Source organism: Colius striatus, chromosome 13, assembly GCF_028858725.1.
Source record: "Colius striatus isolate bColStr4 chromosome 13, bColStr4.1.hap1, whole genome shotgun sequence".
In the NCBI taxonomy this organism is placed as follows: Eukaryota; Metazoa; Chordata; class Aves; order Coliiformes; family Coliidae; genus Colius; species Colius striatus.
The window spans coordinates 9,348,309-9,368,578 of record NC_084771.1 but is presented as its reverse complement, the minus strand read 5'-3'; the positions used below and the strand labels follow the sequence as shown (position 1 = coordinate 9,368,578).

The 20,270-nt window shown below is 41.9% G+C and overlaps 2 protein-coding genes and 1 non-coding gene across 5 annotated transcripts; 1 reads left to right on the top strand and 2 right to left on the bottom strand.

The window, feature by feature from the left end:
* Window positions 1-4,149: 4,149 nt before the first annotated feature.
* On the bottom strand, window positions 4,150-15,597 carry MAGT1 (magnesium transporter 1). Of its 3 annotated transcripts, XM_062006774.1 has the most exons (10): window positions 15,480-15,597; window positions 13,777-13,946; window positions 12,669-12,786; window positions 11,276-11,416; window positions 10,640-10,780; window positions 10,220-10,309; window positions 9,130-9,193; window positions 7,224-7,298; window positions 6,684-6,774; window positions 4,150-5,608 (listed from the first exon to the last, which is right to left on the bottom strand). In XM_062006774.1, the coding sequence occupies exons 1-10, from the start codon at window positions 15,558-15,560 to the stop codon at window positions 5,593-5,595; spliced, it is 987 nt and encodes a 328-aa protein (XP_061862758.1). In that variant the 5' UTR covers window positions 15,561-15,597; the 3' UTR covers window positions 4,150-5,592. The 3 variants fall into 3 exon arrangements, with proteins under 3 accessions (XP_061862758.1, XP_061862760.1, XP_061862759.1); XM_062006776.1 differs by lacking the exon at window positions 15,480-15,597 and having other exon boundaries at window positions 13,830-13,908; XM_062006775.1 differs by lacking the exons at window positions 4,150-5,608; window positions 6,684-6,774 and having other exon boundaries at window positions 7,297-7,317; window positions 9,104-9,193.
* A 762-nt stretch (window positions 15,598-16,359) lies between these two features.
* Window positions 16,360-16,475, bottom strand: TRNAL-CAA (transfer RNA leucine (anticodon CAA)). The gene is made up of 2 exons: window positions 16,438-16,475; window positions 16,360-16,405 (listed from the first exon to the last, which is right to left on the bottom strand). It is a non-coding gene; the product is annotated as a tRNA-Leu (tRNA).
* A 240-nt stretch (window positions 16,476-16,715) lies between these two features.
* On the top strand, window positions 16,716-19,027 carry LOC104557574 (cytochrome c oxidase subunit 7B, mitochondrial). Its single transcript, XM_010201844.2, has 3 exons — window positions 16,716-16,836; window positions 18,201-18,325; window positions 18,828-19,027. The coding sequence occupies exons 1-3, from the start codon at window positions 16,800-16,802 to the stop codon at window positions 18,900-18,902; spliced, it is 237 nt and encodes a 78-aa protein (XP_010200146.1). The 5' UTR covers window positions 16,716-16,799; the 3' UTR covers window positions 18,903-19,027.
* The last annotated feature ends 1,243 nt before the right edge of the window (window positions 19,028-20,270 follow it).

The following is a 20,270-nucleotide window of genomic DNA, read 5'->3' as shown; positions in this document are numbered from 1 at the left end:
CGCCTAGCTATTTTCTAATTGGGCAGCTCCGACGGGGCTTGTTGCTAGGGTCGTTGACGTCACCGCCCCAAGCTGCCCCGCTCTGATTGGCTAGCAGGCGCGTTACATCACCAGCGGGGGCCTGGCGTCACGCACCGCGGCCCGTGACATCATTTCCCAACAGAGTGTGCTGCCGCCTCTGCCCGGCAGGGGGCGCGGGCGCGGGCCCTGGCCCCAGCCTGAGGGGCCGGCGGCGCGGGGCAGGGCCGCGGCGCGCCTGAGGCAGCCTGGCGGTGATCCTGGGTGATCCTGTCACCGCCATCCGTAACGCCGCAGTGATGCCAAACTCCAACTAACGGTGCCAGAACGACCCTGATGCACCGCGGGGATCAGCCATGCAGCTCAGGGCACACCAGGACATGACAACTGAAGAAAGCTTTGGAGGAGGCAGTTTCCCAAGAACAGGATAAAAAGATACCGAGATGTGAATAATATACGCCATGTGGAGAAGGAGCGAGGCTGAGCTTGTTGAGCAGCACTCAAGTTACACTGCTAGCTTTGCTAGAACATTGGTTTTTTTTAAAACAGAAGCTTCTTTAGATAAGGAAACACATCGTTGGCAGCTTCACACGAGCATGCCAAGATAATTTTCCCTGCTTCTACCAGCAGCTTCTACATTCCTGTCAGATATTCTGTATGAAAGGAAGATGAAGGAAAGAAGTGACATGCTTCTGTGAAAAGCCTACTGAACTCCACTGGCTGGGGGCTTCATGAAAACCACCATCTCCCAAAATGAGCAGAACACACCACCAAAACCAAGCCCAGTACTGCACAGAATCTGAGACGGCTGTCACAAGTGCTATTCACTTCTAATAAAGATAACTAGTGTTGAAAATAAGTGTATTTTTTTTCTGCAGAAAGGGAAGTACCAGCTCATCTGGTTTCATAAAGCAAAGTGGAAATACAAGGAAAAAAATCTTAAAGCCTTGTCATCTAAAGTACAGCTACTCCTTAATATCTACTTCACTCTAAAAGGTAATAAAATAAACACCATTTTTGTCCTTCAGGACATACAAGCTTACACATCCCAGTGAAACTCTACAAACTAGTCTAAGTAGAATATGGTTTAGAATTGGACATTTTAGCCAAGAACTGCATCCTGTATTTGCTGAATTTTAGTAATACCAAACAGATTGAATTGCTTTGTGAACAATGCTATCTCATGGTCAACACCACAGTTTTAAAAGACCAATGTTAGAATTAATTTTGTAATGAAAAAAACATAAATCTGTCTTAACTGACCACTACAAATTCCATTAAAAGATTCCAAAAGCCATTCTGGTTTTTGCCACCAGACAGATGACTTAAACCTGAAGCATTACCTATTCTTAGTATTCCAATTGTGTGATTTAAATGAGATCACAAAACATTCACTTTCCTCTTTGAGGGATTTAGTCTGCTTTATAGACTAATATCTTACTGATTTAGAGTAACTACATTGATATTTATTCCTATCACTCTGTAATGAGTTCTATTTCTATGTCCTTGGGAGAGGAAAGAAGGTGTATGAAAGCAGCATAAAAAACTCCAAATTTAATTGCCTCCAGTTCAGAACATTTATCTGAAGTTGCACACAGTAACGAAATCTTACTGTGAGAAAAAGTCAAGATAAAGTAAGAATAGAAACATTTCCATCTTCCAGCACTCCAGAACACAAACCCTGACACTATCATGAGGTTGTCAAAAAACAGATTGTAGAAGCACACTGAAATCTGTGTATGGACAGATACTGCCTGCATCTATACAATAAAGTTTTACACATCTGACATACAGTTAATTTCTCAAGTACACAGGACACTTCCCCAGTGCTCTGCTAACAGAGATTGCTGGCTGCTCTCATCTACCTGGGAGACAGGATTCCCAGCTTAGTTTGCAGGACAAACCAAAGGGCCACTGTAGAGCCTCACCACAGATTATTTTTCTCATAGTGATAGTAATTAGTTTTCTTAAGTAGATATTAGCCTACTTTTTTTTAAAGATTGCTTAAAGACATGTATAGTTGTCAATTGACAGGAGAATATTTTAATAACATTGTGCTCCTGACCTAGAAATACAAACTACACACATACCTTTTTCAGATTATTATCTACAATCAAAGTAGCACAATCAATGCAGAACTATAAAACACTGCACTTAAATTCCTTTACAGGAATGGTCAAAGATCTGAGCTTCTAAATGAAACAGATCATGTGCAATGAAACTCGCTCTCAATTTGTTCAACAAAAAGCATGATAGGAACTTGAAAACAGAGGACCACTTACTGAAAAGCTTGGGTTTGTTCAAAGTGATGCTGTGGGATCAGTTCAGTAGTGGTTTGTATTTGATAATTAAGCCTTTTCAGCATGAGAAAGCAGTAAACATCAAGGTTCAATACAAAAAAACAAAGGGCCAGGACTTTTCCAAGTCCTTTGTGAGAATCTTCCCACAGGAGATGAAAGGACTTGGAAATTTTCACTTCTTTAAAACATTGTCCTCCACTGCAAGTGATTTTCTGTTACAGGCTGGGTATTTTTAAAACACATTTTCAGAAACCATTGCTGATAAACCATAAAGGAACACTACAGACCATTCTTCCCTACTGACAAAGCTTGGCTACAAGAAGCCATGATCTAGCGTAATCTGATGTCATGGGCAGCATATCCAAACAAGCAGAAGCAATTTAGGCACCAGATTTCTCTTTCGATCTTCCAAATGGTTAGAAAGTTAAGCAGTTGACTTCAGGATTTCTACAACTTTTGCTGTGATTTGTTAGGGATATAGACTAGCAAATAAAAAAAATCCACTCTTATGCTTACCTTTACCCTTTGTTCACAAGGCACAGAATCACAGAACTCCCATCAGAGAACTCTCTGAATTATTTGTAATTATTATGCCCAAATATTTTTAAATACACCACAGTCCCTTCTCAAAAGCAGAAAAAGCAGCAATCTGAGGCCAGCCACATTAACAAAACCACAGAGTCCATTTTCAGCTGCAGAATAGACCATTCCCTCTTTTTATTATTCTTTGTTCTCTAAAGGTTAACCTTTACTGTACTTCTCAGCTGTTTAATGACTCACTTTCTAAAGGAGATGGCCTCATTAAACCACTACTTTTAGCATACCAGTTCTCAAATGCATTGACTCTTCCACCTCTGTAACTCCAGAACTGTATTATAGTATCTAGTTAGTGAGATGCATGTGCCAATGGTCCCAGAGAGTCCCTTTGGGTACCGATTATAGCTGGCCATTACCTCTCAACTGCTGAATAAGTCAAATCTTTCTAGACTTGCATCCTCTCTGAATCTGCTACAGGTCCTTACAAACACTCAATCCTCCTTGGCTGCACTCTCACACTTGTTCCCTCCATGCACTTCAGTTGCAGCCTAGAGAGCAGAAAAACTGTTGGAAAAACTAAACGTTATTTTCATTTCATATGTCAGCATGGAAAGAGGAAAACCCCAAACTCTCAACATCTATACCACCTTAAGTGGGAGGCCAATGTGTCTCCACCATCCATCAGCATGATGTGCAACTGTTTAAAGTTATTCAACATATGATTAGATGATTTTTGGAAGGATAAAATCAAATAAGCACCACGTCAGAAAAAAAAGACCAGAAATTAGTCTGAAAGTTTAACAAAAACCATTACTTCTTCGGAATAACACTCTAAGCCACTTTCACCTGCACTGCTAATGACTGAAGTACAACCAACCTAAAGTTTATTGCAAGCATTGAATCAATAGGGCAGGAAAACAAGCAACAGGTCCATCAGTCCAGAGTGGTTCCATGCAAATCTATAGTGCTAACTAGAAATCACCTCCAGAAACACTTTTAGTTGATTTAAGAGTCCAGGAAACCAAGATTTTCACCTCAGGACAGCTGTCAAAAACAAGGAGAAAACATGCAGTCTTTATGCTATTAGTTGGCTACATGACATGATCTCTAGTATTGACATTTTGGGCTGTAATTTCCCACATAAACACATATATGCTGCTAATCCAGCCTTCTCAGCCACACTCAGGTTATTTACTATAAACAGACATTTTTCATTATTAATACATTGAAGCAATAGTGAAGAGACTTGTTTGCATTGTTTTACATTAAAGGTCAAAAGACACAGAAGCATGGATTAGACTAAAAAATTTTATTGAAACTTGTCCAAAATCCAGTCAGGCACACAATTTATCCATTCCACTAAGGCTTGTCATTCTGTATGGCATAGAAAAATGCATCTCAACGAGTTGAAACACCAAACAATACATTAGTGAAGTTAAGGCACTTGAGATGTGTGTTAAATGTAGTAAAATTGCATAACAATAACATTCTACTTTGAATCTGGGAAAGGACTGTGTCATTCAATCTAAAGCATCCCAATTCTATAACCCCCTTAACATAGGGGAGAGGCAGCAGAAGACAAAAGTCTCGTATTTTCCTCTGTCTAGTAATCAAGGCCACCACATCCTACAGAAGGAAGTATTTCTCCATCAGGCTGTACTACAGGATGATTTCCTGTAGCACAGGTGCAGAACTATACAACAGTTTGGGCTGAGGCACAAGATCTTCCACTCAAGAATCCTTAAGGCAAAGTATCTTTGTGACATGAGAGAACAGAAAGCACATGCATTCAATTGTAAGGCTAACAAAGCTCTCCTGGGGTAACAATATTATCCTGCAATTAGGTAGCTCTGCCCACTCCCATCTTCCCCCCATGGACAAAAATTGGAAATAAGTGGAAAACGCAAAAGTTCACACACAGCGACCAAAATTATGGTACCTGTTGGGTTTGTTAGGGCTCTGAGCAGTTAGCAACCATTAATTTATGCTACAGATAGCTAGTTACCATTGCAGTTTTGGTTTCTATTTGAGAGTGTGTTGGTGGGTGCTGCTTTTTTCAGCTCTGAGACAATGTTTACACTTTAATATTATGCATTTGGCAAAGAATAATTGAATTAGTAAATCAGTTCTACCTGTTGAAAATTCTCCCTTCATCTGTGAAGCAACCTCTCCCATCACAGAGCAGTTAAATACTCTTCTCAGAAATGAGAAGAAATTCCACACTGGAATTTGGAGTATGCTCCGAGGGTTGCACACAAATTGAAGGAAAAGATTTCCAGGCATATGAAGAGGTTTCCCCAACCATGAACAGGTATAACAGAGAAGTTATTGTCACCTGCTAGGCACAAACAGGAAATAAAGTGATAAGTATTTCTGGGGAAAATAAACATATGGAAAACAGATTATCCAAGTGTATTTACAGTACTGCTTCTAGTTAGTCTATGGAGATGTAGTTCTAAGCATGAAGTTCTGAATTTCACTAGAAGTAGAGTTGTTTAAGCAAATGTAATGCTTAAGATAAAGAGATTGCATCTTAATACTCTGTGTCCTTCAGACAAAATTGCTTGTTACATTTAAGGCACTACATGTTGTCTTTGGTTCAGTGTTTAACTGTCTCATTCAGCGTAAAGAGAGGTAGCATGAACCATACATATTTAGCTCTTCCATTCCATTATTCATTCCATTACACACCATTTCAGAGTCACCACCTTTCTGATGTTACAGATTCTGGAATCCTTTAACTCATGAGGAAACTGCAGGAAAAAAAAACCACAAACATTCTTATTAACTTTATGAGAAACAAAAGTATGCAACATTCCACTTTCACATACGCTGAGAGTATCAGAATGAGGAACAGGGTCTGATGCAACTACAACAAACTGCTGTGGAGTTGCTTAAAAGCAAGCCTTCTAGTAACTCAAAAACCAAGACATCTTGCCTACAACAAAGCAGAAGTACATCAGACCATTGCATAAACCAGAATAAAAGCTGACCAGTTACTACATGGGGAATAAGTTCAGCTCTCTTCTGGTCTTGAGAAATAGATTTTATCATTATTTTTGATTAAGAACTGACTTCTCCTAGAAAGGGGATCATATTTGCCTATGGGATTAGCCTTCCAGACAAATTAAATGCTTTGCAGAGGCTGAGATGGTTAGAAAGTGGTCCTTCAACATGTATTTTTTCCTTCAAAATGCATAAAACCCAGGAAAACCACACAAAATATTACGTGGTCAGTTAGGAGCATTAGACTCTTTAAGGAAGCAATCTCAAACTGTATCAGCTCTGAAGCATCAGCCATCTTCCTTGTTTACACAAGAAAGCATTAATAATCAAGATGTATGAATAAGGAAGAAAAGAAAAATGAGAGACAGTTGATTCCAGTATAAATTGGCTGAGACATCACTATGGAAATATAAATATTTCATAATACATAATGGCATGGAAAGTACCACAATCTTTCCTTTGGCAAGGCTGAACAGTCATGATATCCACCAAATACCATTATTTCTGATAATTATATCAAGCAATATTGCCACTCTTTGAGAAGCAAGTGCAGCATTTTTAAAAGAGTACTTCCCATCAAATTAGAGTTCAGAAAATAGGCCTGTTTCTCCATTCTGGCTTATATTAGTATCATCAGACAAAGAAACAGCAGTCAGCAGGAACAGATGCATTCATAAGTCCAGATTAAAAAAACCCTCTTTTTGTATCACTCTTATTCTTGAAGTCCTCTTGTTAATCTGCTTCCTTCAAAGAACTGTAGAGTATTGTAGCTGAATTGCAATGCACAGGAAAACAATCTCTGAAGCAGCAAAAAAGACATACCTGTATGGGTAGCCGTGGTATTTAGATCTGAAGACAGACAGCAACCAGCTGAAGAACAACACCACCAAGCCAATGCCAGCAATACACATAACTGCAAGAGACGCAGAATAACATTTTGGTGATGTGACAGCGGTCCCCCAAAACACCACAGTGACCAGGGTTTTCAAAAGCAATCACTGACATTTACAGATTTGGTCAGATGAAACTTTTACTAGTCACTGAGGAAAACTAAATTAACATCCATTTTATGTCAAATTCCTACTGTAAATCAATCTTAGACCACTGCTTTAAGAGCATGTCAGTTCTTTCTTTTCTCCCTTCCTCACAAAATGCTGCAAAGCATCTTTATCTCTCCCAGAAAAGCTTTATCTTACAGTTGTCTAAGCAACTCCAAATTCTGCTGAAAAACCAAATGATTCACGTCCACTCAGAGGTGGGAAGGGTACAAAACCACACTATTTAATAGAAATGTTTAACACTGTGGATGGAAAATCTTCACTGAATGTGCCTTCTCTTAGTAGAGAAAAGATTAGTACTTACTTTTTCTTTTCCCCACATCCATGTCAGAAGTAGCAGCTTCGTGCAGAAGTACCATTCCTAAAGTAACACCACCATCTACGAATGCTGTTTAAGGCTAAATCAACAAAATACAATAGACTCAATATAATACAGTCATTCCTAATCTCCTAAATGCAGCTCTCACACCATACTCAGGGCGTTGAAGCTCACTGGAAAAATTAAAACACTTCCCAGACAAAGCAGTAACTATGAGGGAGGAAAAAAGCAACTGAAAGGCACTAGTATGGCAACTTTTCAGATAATTAAAATAAGAACTGGAAGGTTTCATACAAAATTAGAAACATGCATTTACTACCTCAGCTTGTAATGAAACAGCATTCCTTATCAGAGAACTTGGTTCACTCCTTCTACTTTCTACTCCACTCAAAAAAATCCCCAAAGAAATTCCATTTCTGCATTTTGCTCAGTTAACATGAATAAAACACATGTAATATTTATTCTAGTAGAATATTTTTCAAGTAGCAATATTTCGGGCTTTTCTAATTATTCAGTAAAAAAAAAACAACCTTAAAGCTTGTAATTAAGGAAGCACAGTTGTCTGTGCTTCCAACCCCTACCATTCTGTGATTCTTTGCAAATGTCAGCAACAGGACCATTAATAACTCTTTCCATTTCAGATGCCAGCTACCTTCAGCAAAAAAGTGACTTCAGCATACAGGACCTGACCAATTTCTACCATTTTAAATGTCTCCAGTGACTGGTAGGTTGGGTCCATAATGTGAGGGACAGTAATACCACAAATAAACGTCAACACACAGTTTCTAGATTGAATAAGTTATCAGAAGTACAGTAATGATTAGAAAAAGATCAGTAGTTCCCTGATGAATGCACAGCAAGAGAGTGAAGCTCTTTTAATACCAGCATATTTAAGCATCAATTGCTTTACATTGTTTTATTACAAAAAAGCCCCCACAATGCATCACTTGCTGCAATTGGGATTTGAATAGATAAAATAAGAAGAGCAAAGGAAGAAATCAGTAGAAGTCACTCCTTTAAAGAACATTGCTCTTGCAATAGAAAAGACTTGTAAATCACTGTCAAGCAGTGAAGAGGACAGCTGCTTTGACAGAACTTTTGAAATGATGTGCCTGTCTGCTATTCTGTATACTTGCATGCTAGAAAATGTAAACAATTTGGGACTGTGAAGCTGCAAGAACAAAAAGATAATCTTAAATAAATTTTTCAGTCCTGAATAAAAGATAAAAGAATGCATAGGCTGAGATAGGTGACAAGACAAGGAAGAAAAGCTTGAGTCAGAGATGACTGTAGTTACAGATGATGGATCAAAAACAGACATGTGGGAACAGAGGAAAAGAACATTGAATTTTACAGTAATGATATGACTCCAAAAGAAATATTTTTTATACAACTGAGAAAGCTATTGCCTTTCAGCCTGCAAGTCTCCACTTGCTTTCCTTAATGGCATAATACTGACATGGAAAAGTCCTGAAATGTCTGCACAAATGAGTGGTACAATTAAAAGTAAAGAAGGTAAACAAGCAACTACAAGAAGAGAGATCAGTAACACAGGAAGGCTCAACACCAAAGTGAGAACTAAGTAAGTGAGATTGAAAAGAGACATGCACAGAGGAATCCAGTGGATCCAAAGATCCACATCTTTAACACTATTGAGTTCAGTCATTAACCAAGGAAAAAAGTGGGTGAAAAAGCAGTAAATGTTTTTCTATTCCCGTTAAAGACCACTAGCATAGGAGAAGTGCAGTGGTCAAGACAGAAAGGCTGTACAGGCTTCTGCAACAGCATTAGGAGCAGTTATGAGCCTCAACAAAAAAAAAGGCATAGGAAAGGCAGCATAAATTAAGAGAAAAAATGTCACCAACCACACATCTCTCAGTAGGAAGGATACTAAACAGAAGAACAATGTGTGTTTCTGCCACAAACTGGGCTTGGCTGCTTCCATGGATATAGTTCTGCAAGAGACAAAGAGAAACTTAGAAAAGGCTGGAGTCAACTTTGACATGATTAACAACAGCCATAGAGGTTGGAATTTGGTTTTGCACATTCTTTCAGGGAGTCAGAAGTTGGAGCATGAACAACTTCATCTGTTGGCCACTGAGTTTTGGGGGGAACTGTTTTCGCACCCTCTTAGCTTTCCAGGACTACTAGAATAACCAAAGTTTCTGCACACACAGAGACCTTGAACTCTGAAGATTATGAGACAAACAAAAATACACTCCAAGGTAACACTCTGGAACCAGTACGTCCTGTTTCCATCAGAGTACCAACCATGTAACTGCTGTCTAGTGCTTTTTTTCTATGGAAAGCACTTTGAGCTGTTTCTAAGAAGAAATTCAACATGCTGCTAGATAGTGAATGAAACAATATTTCTCATCTGACTAAAAAATTCCATTTCTTACTCATCTCTCAAATGCTGAGCAGAGAAAGCAACACACTTAAGAAATCCCTGTGCAGTATTTGTGCTTACTCTTAAAACATCACAGAACTAATACCACCATTCTTACAGAATTAATGACTCATCAAACAAATGACTGCAGGAATTACTTTCCTATCAAAATGAAATGCTAGGTAATGGTTGAAGTTATCACATAGATCACTTTGGTTTAGATTAAGGTCAATGTTTTGTGATTTCTTACTAGTAAAGTTCAAGTTTGCAAACAAGAGTTTCTTCTTCCATTTGAGCAAAAAAAAGGAGAAAGCTAACTAGAAGAAAATCTAAACCTCCACTGGACTTCTTACATTTGTTCTGTTTCACACAAAACCAAACCTCTTTTTTACAAGTATATTTTAAGAGAAGACAGATCCTCTCTGAACTAATCCACAGCTCTCTAATTTGTCTTGCTCACTACAGGCGAGGTTAGCCTCACTGACAGAAAAGAACGGAGCCAAGAACAGAGTCTGCACTCTGATTTGCCTCTTAGTATCACCTTATTCTGCAGAAATGTAACAGAAAAGCAGAAAAGAAAACAAAGAGTTACCACTTGTCCTGTATGGGGATTCTTATGGGCATAGGGTGGACCTCTAATGTGGTTCCACATCTGGCCTGATGTCATTGCTAACACAAAACACTGAAAAGGAAAGAAGAAATACCATTTAGTAAGGATTCTTTTTTTTTTGACCCAATTTCGTTTCATTTCATACCAAAATGTACTGGTTTGGAACACAATCTTAGGCTAGGCACTGTCCCACATTTTATTTGTATAAAAGGCATCCTATTAAGCATTAACAGAGCTGAAAAGACCAAGATCAAATAATATTATCAGACTATCAAAACATAAAACTAAATGCACCTCATTTTCCTCTACCAGGTTTAAGTATCTTTAAATTCAAAACCTTTTTAAGACTTGAATTGCTACAAAACTCACGATGATAAGCAGACAAGAGTTATAAATACTCACCAAAGCAGCAAATGCCCAGCCAGTTTTGTTATACAGAAAATCCAGGTTGCTTCCACGCAAATACACAAGGCCCCCTATGACAGCCAGCAGCAGTCCCAACATCAATGGTCCTGCATAGTTTGGTGGCCTTATCACACGGATCTAAATAGAGGATGTCTAAATTACTTTCTCTCAATGGGATTATACATTATACCCACACTCCTGCTAACAAAACCCACAATATCTTAGAGGGGAAAAAACTACCAACACACACTAATTTGCTATATAATAAATCAGATTAGGGAAATAAGTAATGCTTCTTCCCCTGTTACTGTAACTTCAGTTTTGTACATCTTTACCTAATAATTTAAAGACTGTTTCTCTTCCACAGGAAAAGAAGAGGGGGAAGGAAGAAGACAAGTTTTACCAACTTACCGAACACAGAATTAAACAAAATACTAGAACTCAGAATGCAAGGAGCCTTAAAGATGGGGTCATGTGCCCAAACTAGCTTTTGTAGACAAGAACTATTAGAGTATCTGAGAGCAGATCATTAGCCACAGAATATAGCTCACATTTCATAGCTGGAATTACTCAGGACTGCTTTTTATGGGACTGCTGCACTGGTGACGATGGGGTAAGTCTGGATATACTTACATTGACATCAGTTCTGTCAGCCACCCAGCGGGCAAGCTGCTCAGCTGCAAAGCCACGCACTTGAAGTTCGTATGTGTCACCCCGTTTAGGCTTTCCTTTAGCAGGGAAGTTAATGAAGGTTGGAGCAGAATTCATGTTTAGCTGTATTGAGAAAATTCATAGAAGATACAGCACTATGAACAGTCTAGTTAGTAACACAATTCTGTTCCTTGTAACTATTCAATAAACAGATTTCATTGACAATGACTATTAAAAAAAAGGACAGCATGCAGCAGACTACCTTTCTGTGTTTCAGGAACAGTAATGAATGTACTCCTGCAGTTTCCCTTTTGTGCTCTATGCTGTTTTCTCCTCTTAGTATTGAGGAACAGTTTGGATTTTTTAGCTCCATTATTAGCTATTTGGGATCTTAGAAAAAACCTGTTACCTCTGAGTAGGCCTTTTTTCAACACAACTGAGCATACTTTTTAAAGCATCTGACATTTCTTTGTTAGTACTCAGATCTACAGCTACTGACTCAAAAGATTCAGAGGAGTTAAGAGGAGACTACAATCAGTAAATAAAAGTAGTGATTTATAAAATGCAGTTCTATCTTTTCCTAATGCTGTTTTTCCCATAGTATTTCAAGCTTTTTGAATGTCTTTCTTCTCTAAATGCTCCTCTGAGGAGATAAATCTGCAAAACAGGAATAGATACCATAATCTGTAAAGGCTATAGGTTGATGAATGGTTTCTTTGGATGGGAAAATTTAACAATAAAAGACATCCCTTTCCAATTCTCCAGCCTAAATAAAGACTTCTCCATTTCAGAAAATATCATTGCCTAAAATATGCAGCTTTTAAATACAGATGAGTACCTAAAAAAGCTAAGATTTGAGAAACTATAATGAACTGTTAATGTGATCCACGATTGCAGTGGGCAAGGAATGCTCTCATACATTTTAAAAAAACCCAAACAATTGGTTACATGTCAACAGAAGAGCAAAATGACCAGGTCCTTGAGAAGAAATAAGTTAAATGAAAGGTAATCTGTCATTCTCTAGTCATCTAAAAATTGTACTAGCTGTTCCTGACGTCAGGGCTATCTTGCCTCTTCATGCATCACAGAAGAATTCTAATAATTATTACACTATAAGTTACTGTAGGAGACAAACTCAGGAAGAGAAGCCAGTTCATTCCTTGTGCCTATTCCAGATTTGTCATTTGTGTTAGATTTATTGCCAACATGCTACTGCTTTCTGTTCTTCTCCTCACTTTTTCTGAGAGTGGCAGCTTTTAATTTATCAATTATTTCTTTAATCATTGCAACTCTGGATACATTTTCACCTTCCTGCCCTCAGTCTCCAAAGCCCAGGTCAAAAATAATGTTAGAATAGAAAAAGAAAAGATGTTACCATCTGAAATACATCTGAGCCTTCATCAAAGTCTACCATGGCAAAAAATATCTTATTGGTGAATGCACTGGAATATCGCCAGGAGTTTGCCAGAATCTGGTATTCCTCATCAGCTTGCCTGTAAACACAAAGTGAGATACTGTTAACATACATTTGTCCAGAACACAAGTTATAAAACAGCTGAGGGAGCTGTAGTACCCAGCCCAATAACTGGTGCTTTCCACAGCCCCCTACGTTAATTTTCCAGTGTCCAGGCCAGTCACTCATCTAATAATCCATTGAAGCATTTGGCACCACTGTTTTTTTTAAACTCAAGGGCAAGTTCTGTCAAGTCCACAAACACAACCAGTGCTAATCTACTAAAAGAGGAGTGGGTGTCAGGAGCTTGGAGCATCCCTTCTTTCTGTAGTAGCTAGTAACAGGACAAGGGGTGGTGGGATAAAGTAGCAACACAAAAAGTTCCACTTAAATATAAGAAAAAAAACATTTCACTGTGACGTGAGGGAGCCCTGGCACAGGCTGCCCAGAGGGCTTGTGGAGTCTCCTTCCTTGGAGGTCTTCAAGACCCACCTGGACATGTTCCTATACAACCTGATCCAGGTCAACCTGCTTCTGCAGGGGGCTGGATGAGATGACCTCTAAAGGTCCCTTCCAAACCCCACCATTCTATGATTCTGTGATTCTATGAAACTTCCAGCACATTAGAATTTAAAAAAAATAAGCACCAACCAACATATTCATTAACAGCAACTTTTACACTGCATGGCCAGCAGTAATTATACATTTATTCAGCAGCTCATGCCAGGGAAGTTGAGTTTTCACCCTCTAGTTGTCCAGAAGCCTATCAAAAGCACCAAATATTAATTTATTCATTAATAAAATCATTATTACTATATTATCTTGACAATATTAATGATTCATATAACGATTAAGATATTGTTTTCCCATATCCATCTTGCACATATATTCCCACACATCTAATTTCAAAGATAATCCCACTTTAATGTGCCCTAGTACATTCTGTGAAAGCTTTATCCTATTCTTACACTTTCTTACAAAGCATATGATGACTTTCAAGTTGTAATTTAGGACTAAATGAAGCCCATACTTGCACACAACACACTGTCTGTGAGGCTGAAGAGCAGTGAACATCACAATCACCGAGTAATTCCTGGGTGGTGCCTTTACAAGACGTCGAAATTTGTCTCCGTTCATTCGAATAACGGATCTTTTACTGGCCCACTCCATTAGCTGGCTCACTTTTTCTGATAATACCATCTGAAAACAAAGTCAGAGAAACACTGTTGGGTTTATTTTTGGTGGGTTTTCTTCCCTAGTCTCATATAATAACCTTGAAGGGGTTTAGATCTTCCATAACAAACAGCTGCATTGTATTTCATACGAACACCAATCACATGATATGACATTTCATTAAGATTCTTGGATGCATTCACAGCTCATTTTGACAGTCATGTTAATATTATTCAATTACTTTAACCACTTAGTTATACACAAGCTTTAAGCACTTTGCCTTTAAGCACTCTGCCTAAAACACATGCTAGGGAAGGCTGTCAGCTCCCTGCCATCTTCTCATGTAACTAATCATAAGATTTCCTTCATATGTATAAACTGCCTCGTATCACCCCACAGTATTTATTTGATACTAAGCATCATGCTCTGTTTCAGATTTCAGAAGCTGGTGGAAGTGGAATCAACACAATGGATGGAAGCACTATGGAAGTGAGTTCAACACATAATTCTCAACTTTGCTGGAAAAAAAATGATGCTGTACACATCTAGAGAACTCTAGAGTGCTCAGCACACTGCTCTTCCTTAAAAATGAGCCAATCTATAACATTATACAAAGAAGCATTAGATAAGTGGCAAACCCTCAAATGTCACCTTTATCACCATCTACTTCTCTACTTCCTTGTAACACACTTCTTCAGATACTTTTGGGTAAATAACAAGCTAGTCTGACCTACAACTGACACAACCACAGATAGAGGGCTCTTTTCTAACCCTGGGAGTCAAGTGTGTGGAAATATGTGACATTTTTTTGATTATATCCAAAGACAGCCAGCCCATCCACCCTACCCCACCAAATCACCGATCTATGTCATGAGAATGGGGCTACATTTTTCCAGTAGTGTCCAGTGACAGGACAAGGGGTAATGGACATAACCTGGAACACAAAAAGTCCCACTGGAACCAAGGCAAAACTTGTTTGGTGTTGAGGTGAGGGAGCCCTGGCCCAGGCTGCCCAGGGAGGGTGTGGAGGCTCCTTCTTGGGAGGCTTCCAAACCCGCCTGGACACGTTCCTGTGCCCCCTGACCGAGGTGAACCTGCTTTAGCAGGGGGTTGGGCTGGAGGAGCTCTGCAGGGCCCTTCCAGCCCTCTCCATTGTGTGACCCTACGACTGAAATAACAGTCCCACAGCGACTTTGACATGAACAGAAGAACCTGGAATTAACCATACTAGATAATAAAAGAAAAACTATAATGGTACGATTAAAGATGACAGCTCCCTCCGGCCCCAGGCGTGCCCGCGGGCTTCCCCTCACCCGCCGCCCGGTGCCACCGAGGCCGGCAGGTGACCCGCTGGTGACCCAGGATGGGGCCACATCGCCCAGTGCGCGCCCCGCCCTGCCCTGCCCTGCCCTGCCCTCCCCTCAGCCCCCGCGGCTGCTCGGCGCAGTAGGATCTCGCTTCAGGCCAGCGCCCGCGGGAACTAGCCCGGCCCGGCCCCGCGGAGCCGCCCGACCCGGGCAGAGCGGGGGCAGCCCCGCGGGTGTCCTGGCGGCTCCTCACCTCCTTCCGCTTCTGCCCGGCGGCGCGCGGCCCGCCCCAGGCCAGCAGCGCCAGCAGCACCAGCACCGGCCACGCCGCCATGGCCGCCCCGATGTGGCCGCTTCGCACCCATTGGCCGGCGCCTACCCACAGGTGGCGCCGCCCCGCCCAGACGCTTCTTATTGGCGGCTCCGCCGGGCCGCCGGGCTCTGATTCGTTAAAGCTGTCTCCAGCGCAGGCAGGCGCTATCCCATAGGAGCGAGCCAAGCTGGAGGCACTCGATTGGCTGAGCGCTGAGGGACGGCGGCAAAGCTGTGTTGAGGCGGGCCGGGACCCCCGGGGTATGGCGGCAATGCCGGCGCTCCTTGGCCGCCTTTGGGACGGTGCCGTGGCTGCCGTGCTGCAAACGCAGCAGCCTCCACTGCTTGAGAAGACAGCCTGCCATTCCTCAGCACCTGCGGGTCCTTAAACCGCAAACCGGGGCATAGCCGCGCTGTGTTCGGGCAGCCGAGGTCCTGGGCGCGCGGCACCTGGCCTGACGCCAGGGAGCTCCAAGAACACGGAAAGGGAATCTAGAGTAAAACTCTAAGAGAACTTGGAGCCCGAAGGCGTTCGCTTCATTAATTTTTTACTCGCACATGTATTGTTGGCTCGCGTGTTAAAAAGACTGTTAAAACGGTAAATGGACTCGGGAAACCCGTCCGCAGCGGCTGCTTAAAGCATTGTGGCTCGCAAGCGTAAGCGCCACAGAATAATGGAGTTTTACTCATCCATCAGTTTTATTTCTCTGAGAAAGTGTAATGAAATTATTTCTGGCAATTTCGGTTTGTACTAAAGTTTGTGGTTATAGTTCGGGCTCTTTTATGAACGTAAATTCACAAAAGGGGGTGGAAAAAAGTGGTGTCAGAAGTGGGATTCGAACCCACGCCTCCATTTGGAGACCAGAATACCCAATCCGCTCAGGGAAGGCGCGGAACGCCTTGAGTCTGGCGCCTTAGACCACTCGGCCATCCTGACACTGCGACTATAGCTCCCGCTAGAAGGTTCTTAGTGCTTTCGTCCCGGCCGCGCCCGCCTCCCCGCGCTCCCCACCGTCCTGTGGAGCGGGTTCCTGCAACCATCACCTGTCGAGGAGCCCGTATCTCTCTCCCTGGTGGCTTCGGAGCCTCCCCCGCTGCAGCGGAGCGAGGCACTGCCCCTGCTCCGCCCCTGCGTTACCCACAGGGCCGCGCTCACTGGCGCGGCGCAGCGCCGACTTCCGGCGCGACCATTTTGTTTTTCACCGCCTTTCCAAGGGTACCCGCGTCCCGCCGGCGGCAGGGCTGTACTCCGCTTGTCACCATGTTCCCTGTGGCCAGGGCCGCCCTGAACCTCACCGGTAAGCGGGGACGAGGCTCCCTGGAGTGTGGAAGGGCCGAGGGTGTTCCTTGGGAGTAGGTGGTTCGCCAGGGGGCAGTTCTTGCCTTCCCTGTGAGGATAATCCCTGAACAGTTCCTGGGGCAGAGTGGCCACGGCAGCTGAGGGGCCGCGGGTGCCTATCTCGCAGTCCTTCCGTTGCTGTTTTTTTTTGCTTTGTTTTTTTTTTTCTGCTCCTTCTAGCTGCTTTTACTTGTGCTGACCTTGGGTTCCCTTCCACAGTGCCTTTTCTCCTTGATATGCAGCCAAAGGCGCATCCAGGTCTTGTATCCTCATGTGGCAAGGTGTAGTCACCGACCTGCCCTGAAGGATGAAGTTGTCTCTTCACTGAGACTCTCCCGAGTGCTTACCCCAGTCCTCTCAGATCTGATCACTTCGTGATGTGCTTAGCCCGAGGTGCATGCACTTGAAATAAACGTGCTTAGCAGTGTTTCCCTCAGCAAATACTCAGGCTTTCTTTTTTTTCCCTCCCATTTAAAAAGGATTTTGCAGCCTCACAGAGCACTAGGGATGGGTATTGCCATCATCCTCTCTGGTCATGTCTGGGTGAATGTGAACCATTGACTTGAAACTGAAAGATTATCTTTGTAACGTCTATGCACAAATCACTGTCTTATCAAATGTTCTGTACGGAACTACTAAACAATCTCTGTTTTGAAACTGGTAGTTTGATTCTTCACTCTGTCTTGTCCTTAAGCAGTGTACCATTTATAGTGTACTTTTATAATATACATCATGCATTCTGCCATCTGAAGATATCTTCTGTTTCATTCTCCATTATTTACCTCATGCAAAGGCCCAGTTATTTCCACTTTCCTTTTTCAGCTCCCTCCTCTCCCTTCAGAAATCTTGAAGAGTGAGAAAGGTATTACCCACACCCACCATCTTCAACCCCTTAATCTGATGATGAGCTTCGTCATGAAAATGCTTATATTGGATACACATACTGACAATATAGATATTAACATATAGGACTCTGAAACTAGACAAAATATTTTAGTAGAGAAGTAGTAATACCTGAAAGTGTACTTGAACTTCCATACTGAGGGCCCAAAGAAAACATATTAATGAAAAAAAAGGCAACTCAAGAGAATGTTCTTCGGGAATAATGTTCTAGAGAGAAAGTGGGAGAGCTGAAGGACAATGCAAACCTTTCTGGGAATCATTCCAAATCCTTTAAGTCCAAAAGTGTAATATTTTTTTCATCTTTTCTTAGTCTTCTAATGCTTAGGCTTGCCTCTGTTGCTGGGATGTGAGGATTGTGAATGGTTTGAATGTATACTTTAGTTGATTTCTGTACTTCTGATTCTCTTTAACGCTCATTAGCTCGTGGCATTCAGCATACTGCAGTAAGACAAGCTCATCGTAAATATGAGCCCAACTTCCATGATAAGTATGGAAACCTGGTACTCCTTGGTGGAGCTGCAGCTTTTTCTGTTATCTGGGCATATGTAAGTCATCCTTTTTTCATCTTTATGTTGCAACTAGCTGTAAACTTGCAAGCTATGAAGTTTCACAAGGGCTTATTCGTTTGAAGTAACTTACGTGGTCAGAATTTAGGAGCTTTTAAAGTGAACAGTAATGTGATAGAGATGAAAATTGTGTTAGTTCATATTTTGAGTTGTTACCTGTATTTCTGTGTCAGTCTATTGCCTGATTTTGAAATGTAGCAGAATCACAGGTGTTATCTCTTTCACTTGAGTTTTCTAAGCTGTGCAGGTAGAGCTTTTGGCAGGAAAAAATTCTGTATGAGAGTAACAGTATGGTGACAGGATTCTAAAGCTTGGTGTTTGGAATTGGAAAACTACTTAAAGATTTAATATAAATACATCCCATGTGATTAATTAGCTATGTCCTGTTACAGGAAATCTAAACTAGAAACAGTATAAATAGCCCTCTAACAGAGTTTACTTGATTCCAGAGCTGTTAATCGTGATTTTTATCCTCCTACAGGTATTAACACAAACTGGAATTGAGTGGGGCTTTTCACCTGTTCGCAGAGTCACTCCAAAAGAATGGAGGGAGTAACAGCTTTTGCTTCTAATGAACTGGCTTAAACTTTCACTGAAAAAATGATGATGTAATAGCATTTGTTCCCTGATTACCACTTGTACTGTGGCATTCCTGGTCTAATAAACTTAAGAAGAAACCTGTCTGGTTCTTTTAGGTTTCCTCTATGTTATGTGTCTGCTGAAGGACAAAAAGTAATGTAAAAACCTAAAATCATTAAATAAGATTTTAGATAGTCCCTGTTGTTTCTGTAAAGGTTGCTAGTGGATAACAGACATTCACAATACCATCTAGCCAGGGCTGTGTGCTCAAATGAACGGCACGTGCACCCCACTGCAGAGTTCACATCACCTCAGACTCTTGATGCACCTCTACGGACGAAGTTGAGATCTCTTTTTTTTTTTTCCACACAAGTATTTTTGTCTTGAATTGTCCTGCAAATAAATTGTTTCTCACTGAGGCATTTGAGAGTTGCGAATAACTTAAATCTAGGAGATGCTCCACAAAGCAGGTGGTATCCCAGCACAGCTATTCACTGATGCTGAGAGAAATGTGACTTTTCTAATGAATCTTTTTTGTAATCAGAAATTGTTAGGAAACAAATAGGAGCAGATGCAGATTCTGAGTCAGTTTGAGTCCCTGAAAAACACAAATATCTTGCATTTTGGTAAAGCAGAGAGGTACAGAGTGACTGGTGTTAATCTGAGGAGATTTCAGTCTAACAAAGCTGGTGAAGGGGCTGGAGAACAAGTCTTACAAGGAGCAGGGTGTAATCTGGAAAAGTAGCTGAAAGGAGACTTGATATCTCTCTGCAACTCCCTGATAGGAGATTGTAGGGAGGTGGGGGTCTGTCTCATCCCCAAGTGACAGGACAAGAGGAAATGGCCTCAAGTTTAGATTGAGGGAAGTTTAGATGGGAGCTGAGGCATAAGTTTTTCCCCGAGAGTGTTGTCAGCCCCTGTGCCAGCCTGCCCCGGGAGATGGTGAAGGCCATAGGTTAGTGGTGGGCTTGGCAGTGAGGGGAGGGCTTGATAAGCTAAAAGGCCTTTCTTTTTCCAAACGAAATGATTCTATGAATTACCAGACTGCTACTTTTCCTGAGGCGAAGACGAAAGCGCTCCTCTGACCAGCGGGAACGGTGCTGCGACCCTTGGCGCGGTGAACCTGTTCCCACACGGTTGAGCTCCGCGGTGCTTTGAGCAGCAGCTCCCGTCAGCCTGACGCGGCCGCGGCGGGCGGGTGCCCGTGGCGGAGCGGGGCGCGCTCCCGGGCGCCCGGCGGCGGTGGCGCCGCCGCCCCCGTGCCCGCCGTCACGTGTGGCGCGCCGCCGCCCCGCCCTGGCACGTCACGGCAGTGGGCGGGGCCAGACGGGCGCCCTGCGGTCAC

Bases quoted from the DNA above. Each gene is read 5' to 3' on its own strand.
- MAGT1 (XM_062006774.1), bottom strand. From the start codon at position 15,560: ATGGCGGCGTGGCCGGTGCTGGTGCTGCTGGCGCTGCTGGCCTGGGGC. The intron at 10,310-10,639 runs GTGAGTATTTAT...TTTCCTTTTCAG, and splicing joins GCTGGGCATTTGCTGCTTTG to TGTTTTGTGTTAGCAATGAC. The intron at 9,194-10,219 runs GTAACTCTTTGT...TGTCTCTTGCAG, and splicing joins ATCCCCATACAGGACAAGTG to AACTATATCCATGGAAGCAG.
- LOC104557574 (XM_010201844.2), top strand. From the start codon at position 16,800: ATGTTCCCTGTGGCCAGGGCCGCCCTGAACCTCACCG. The intron at 16,837-18,200 runs GTAAGCGGGGAC...AACGCTCATTAG, and splicing joins GGCCGCCCTGAACCTCACCG to CTCGTGGCATTCAGCATACT. The intron at 18,326-18,827 runs GTAAGTCATCCT...ATCCTCCTACAG, and splicing joins TTTCTGTTATCTGGGCATAT to GTATTAACACAAACTGGAAT.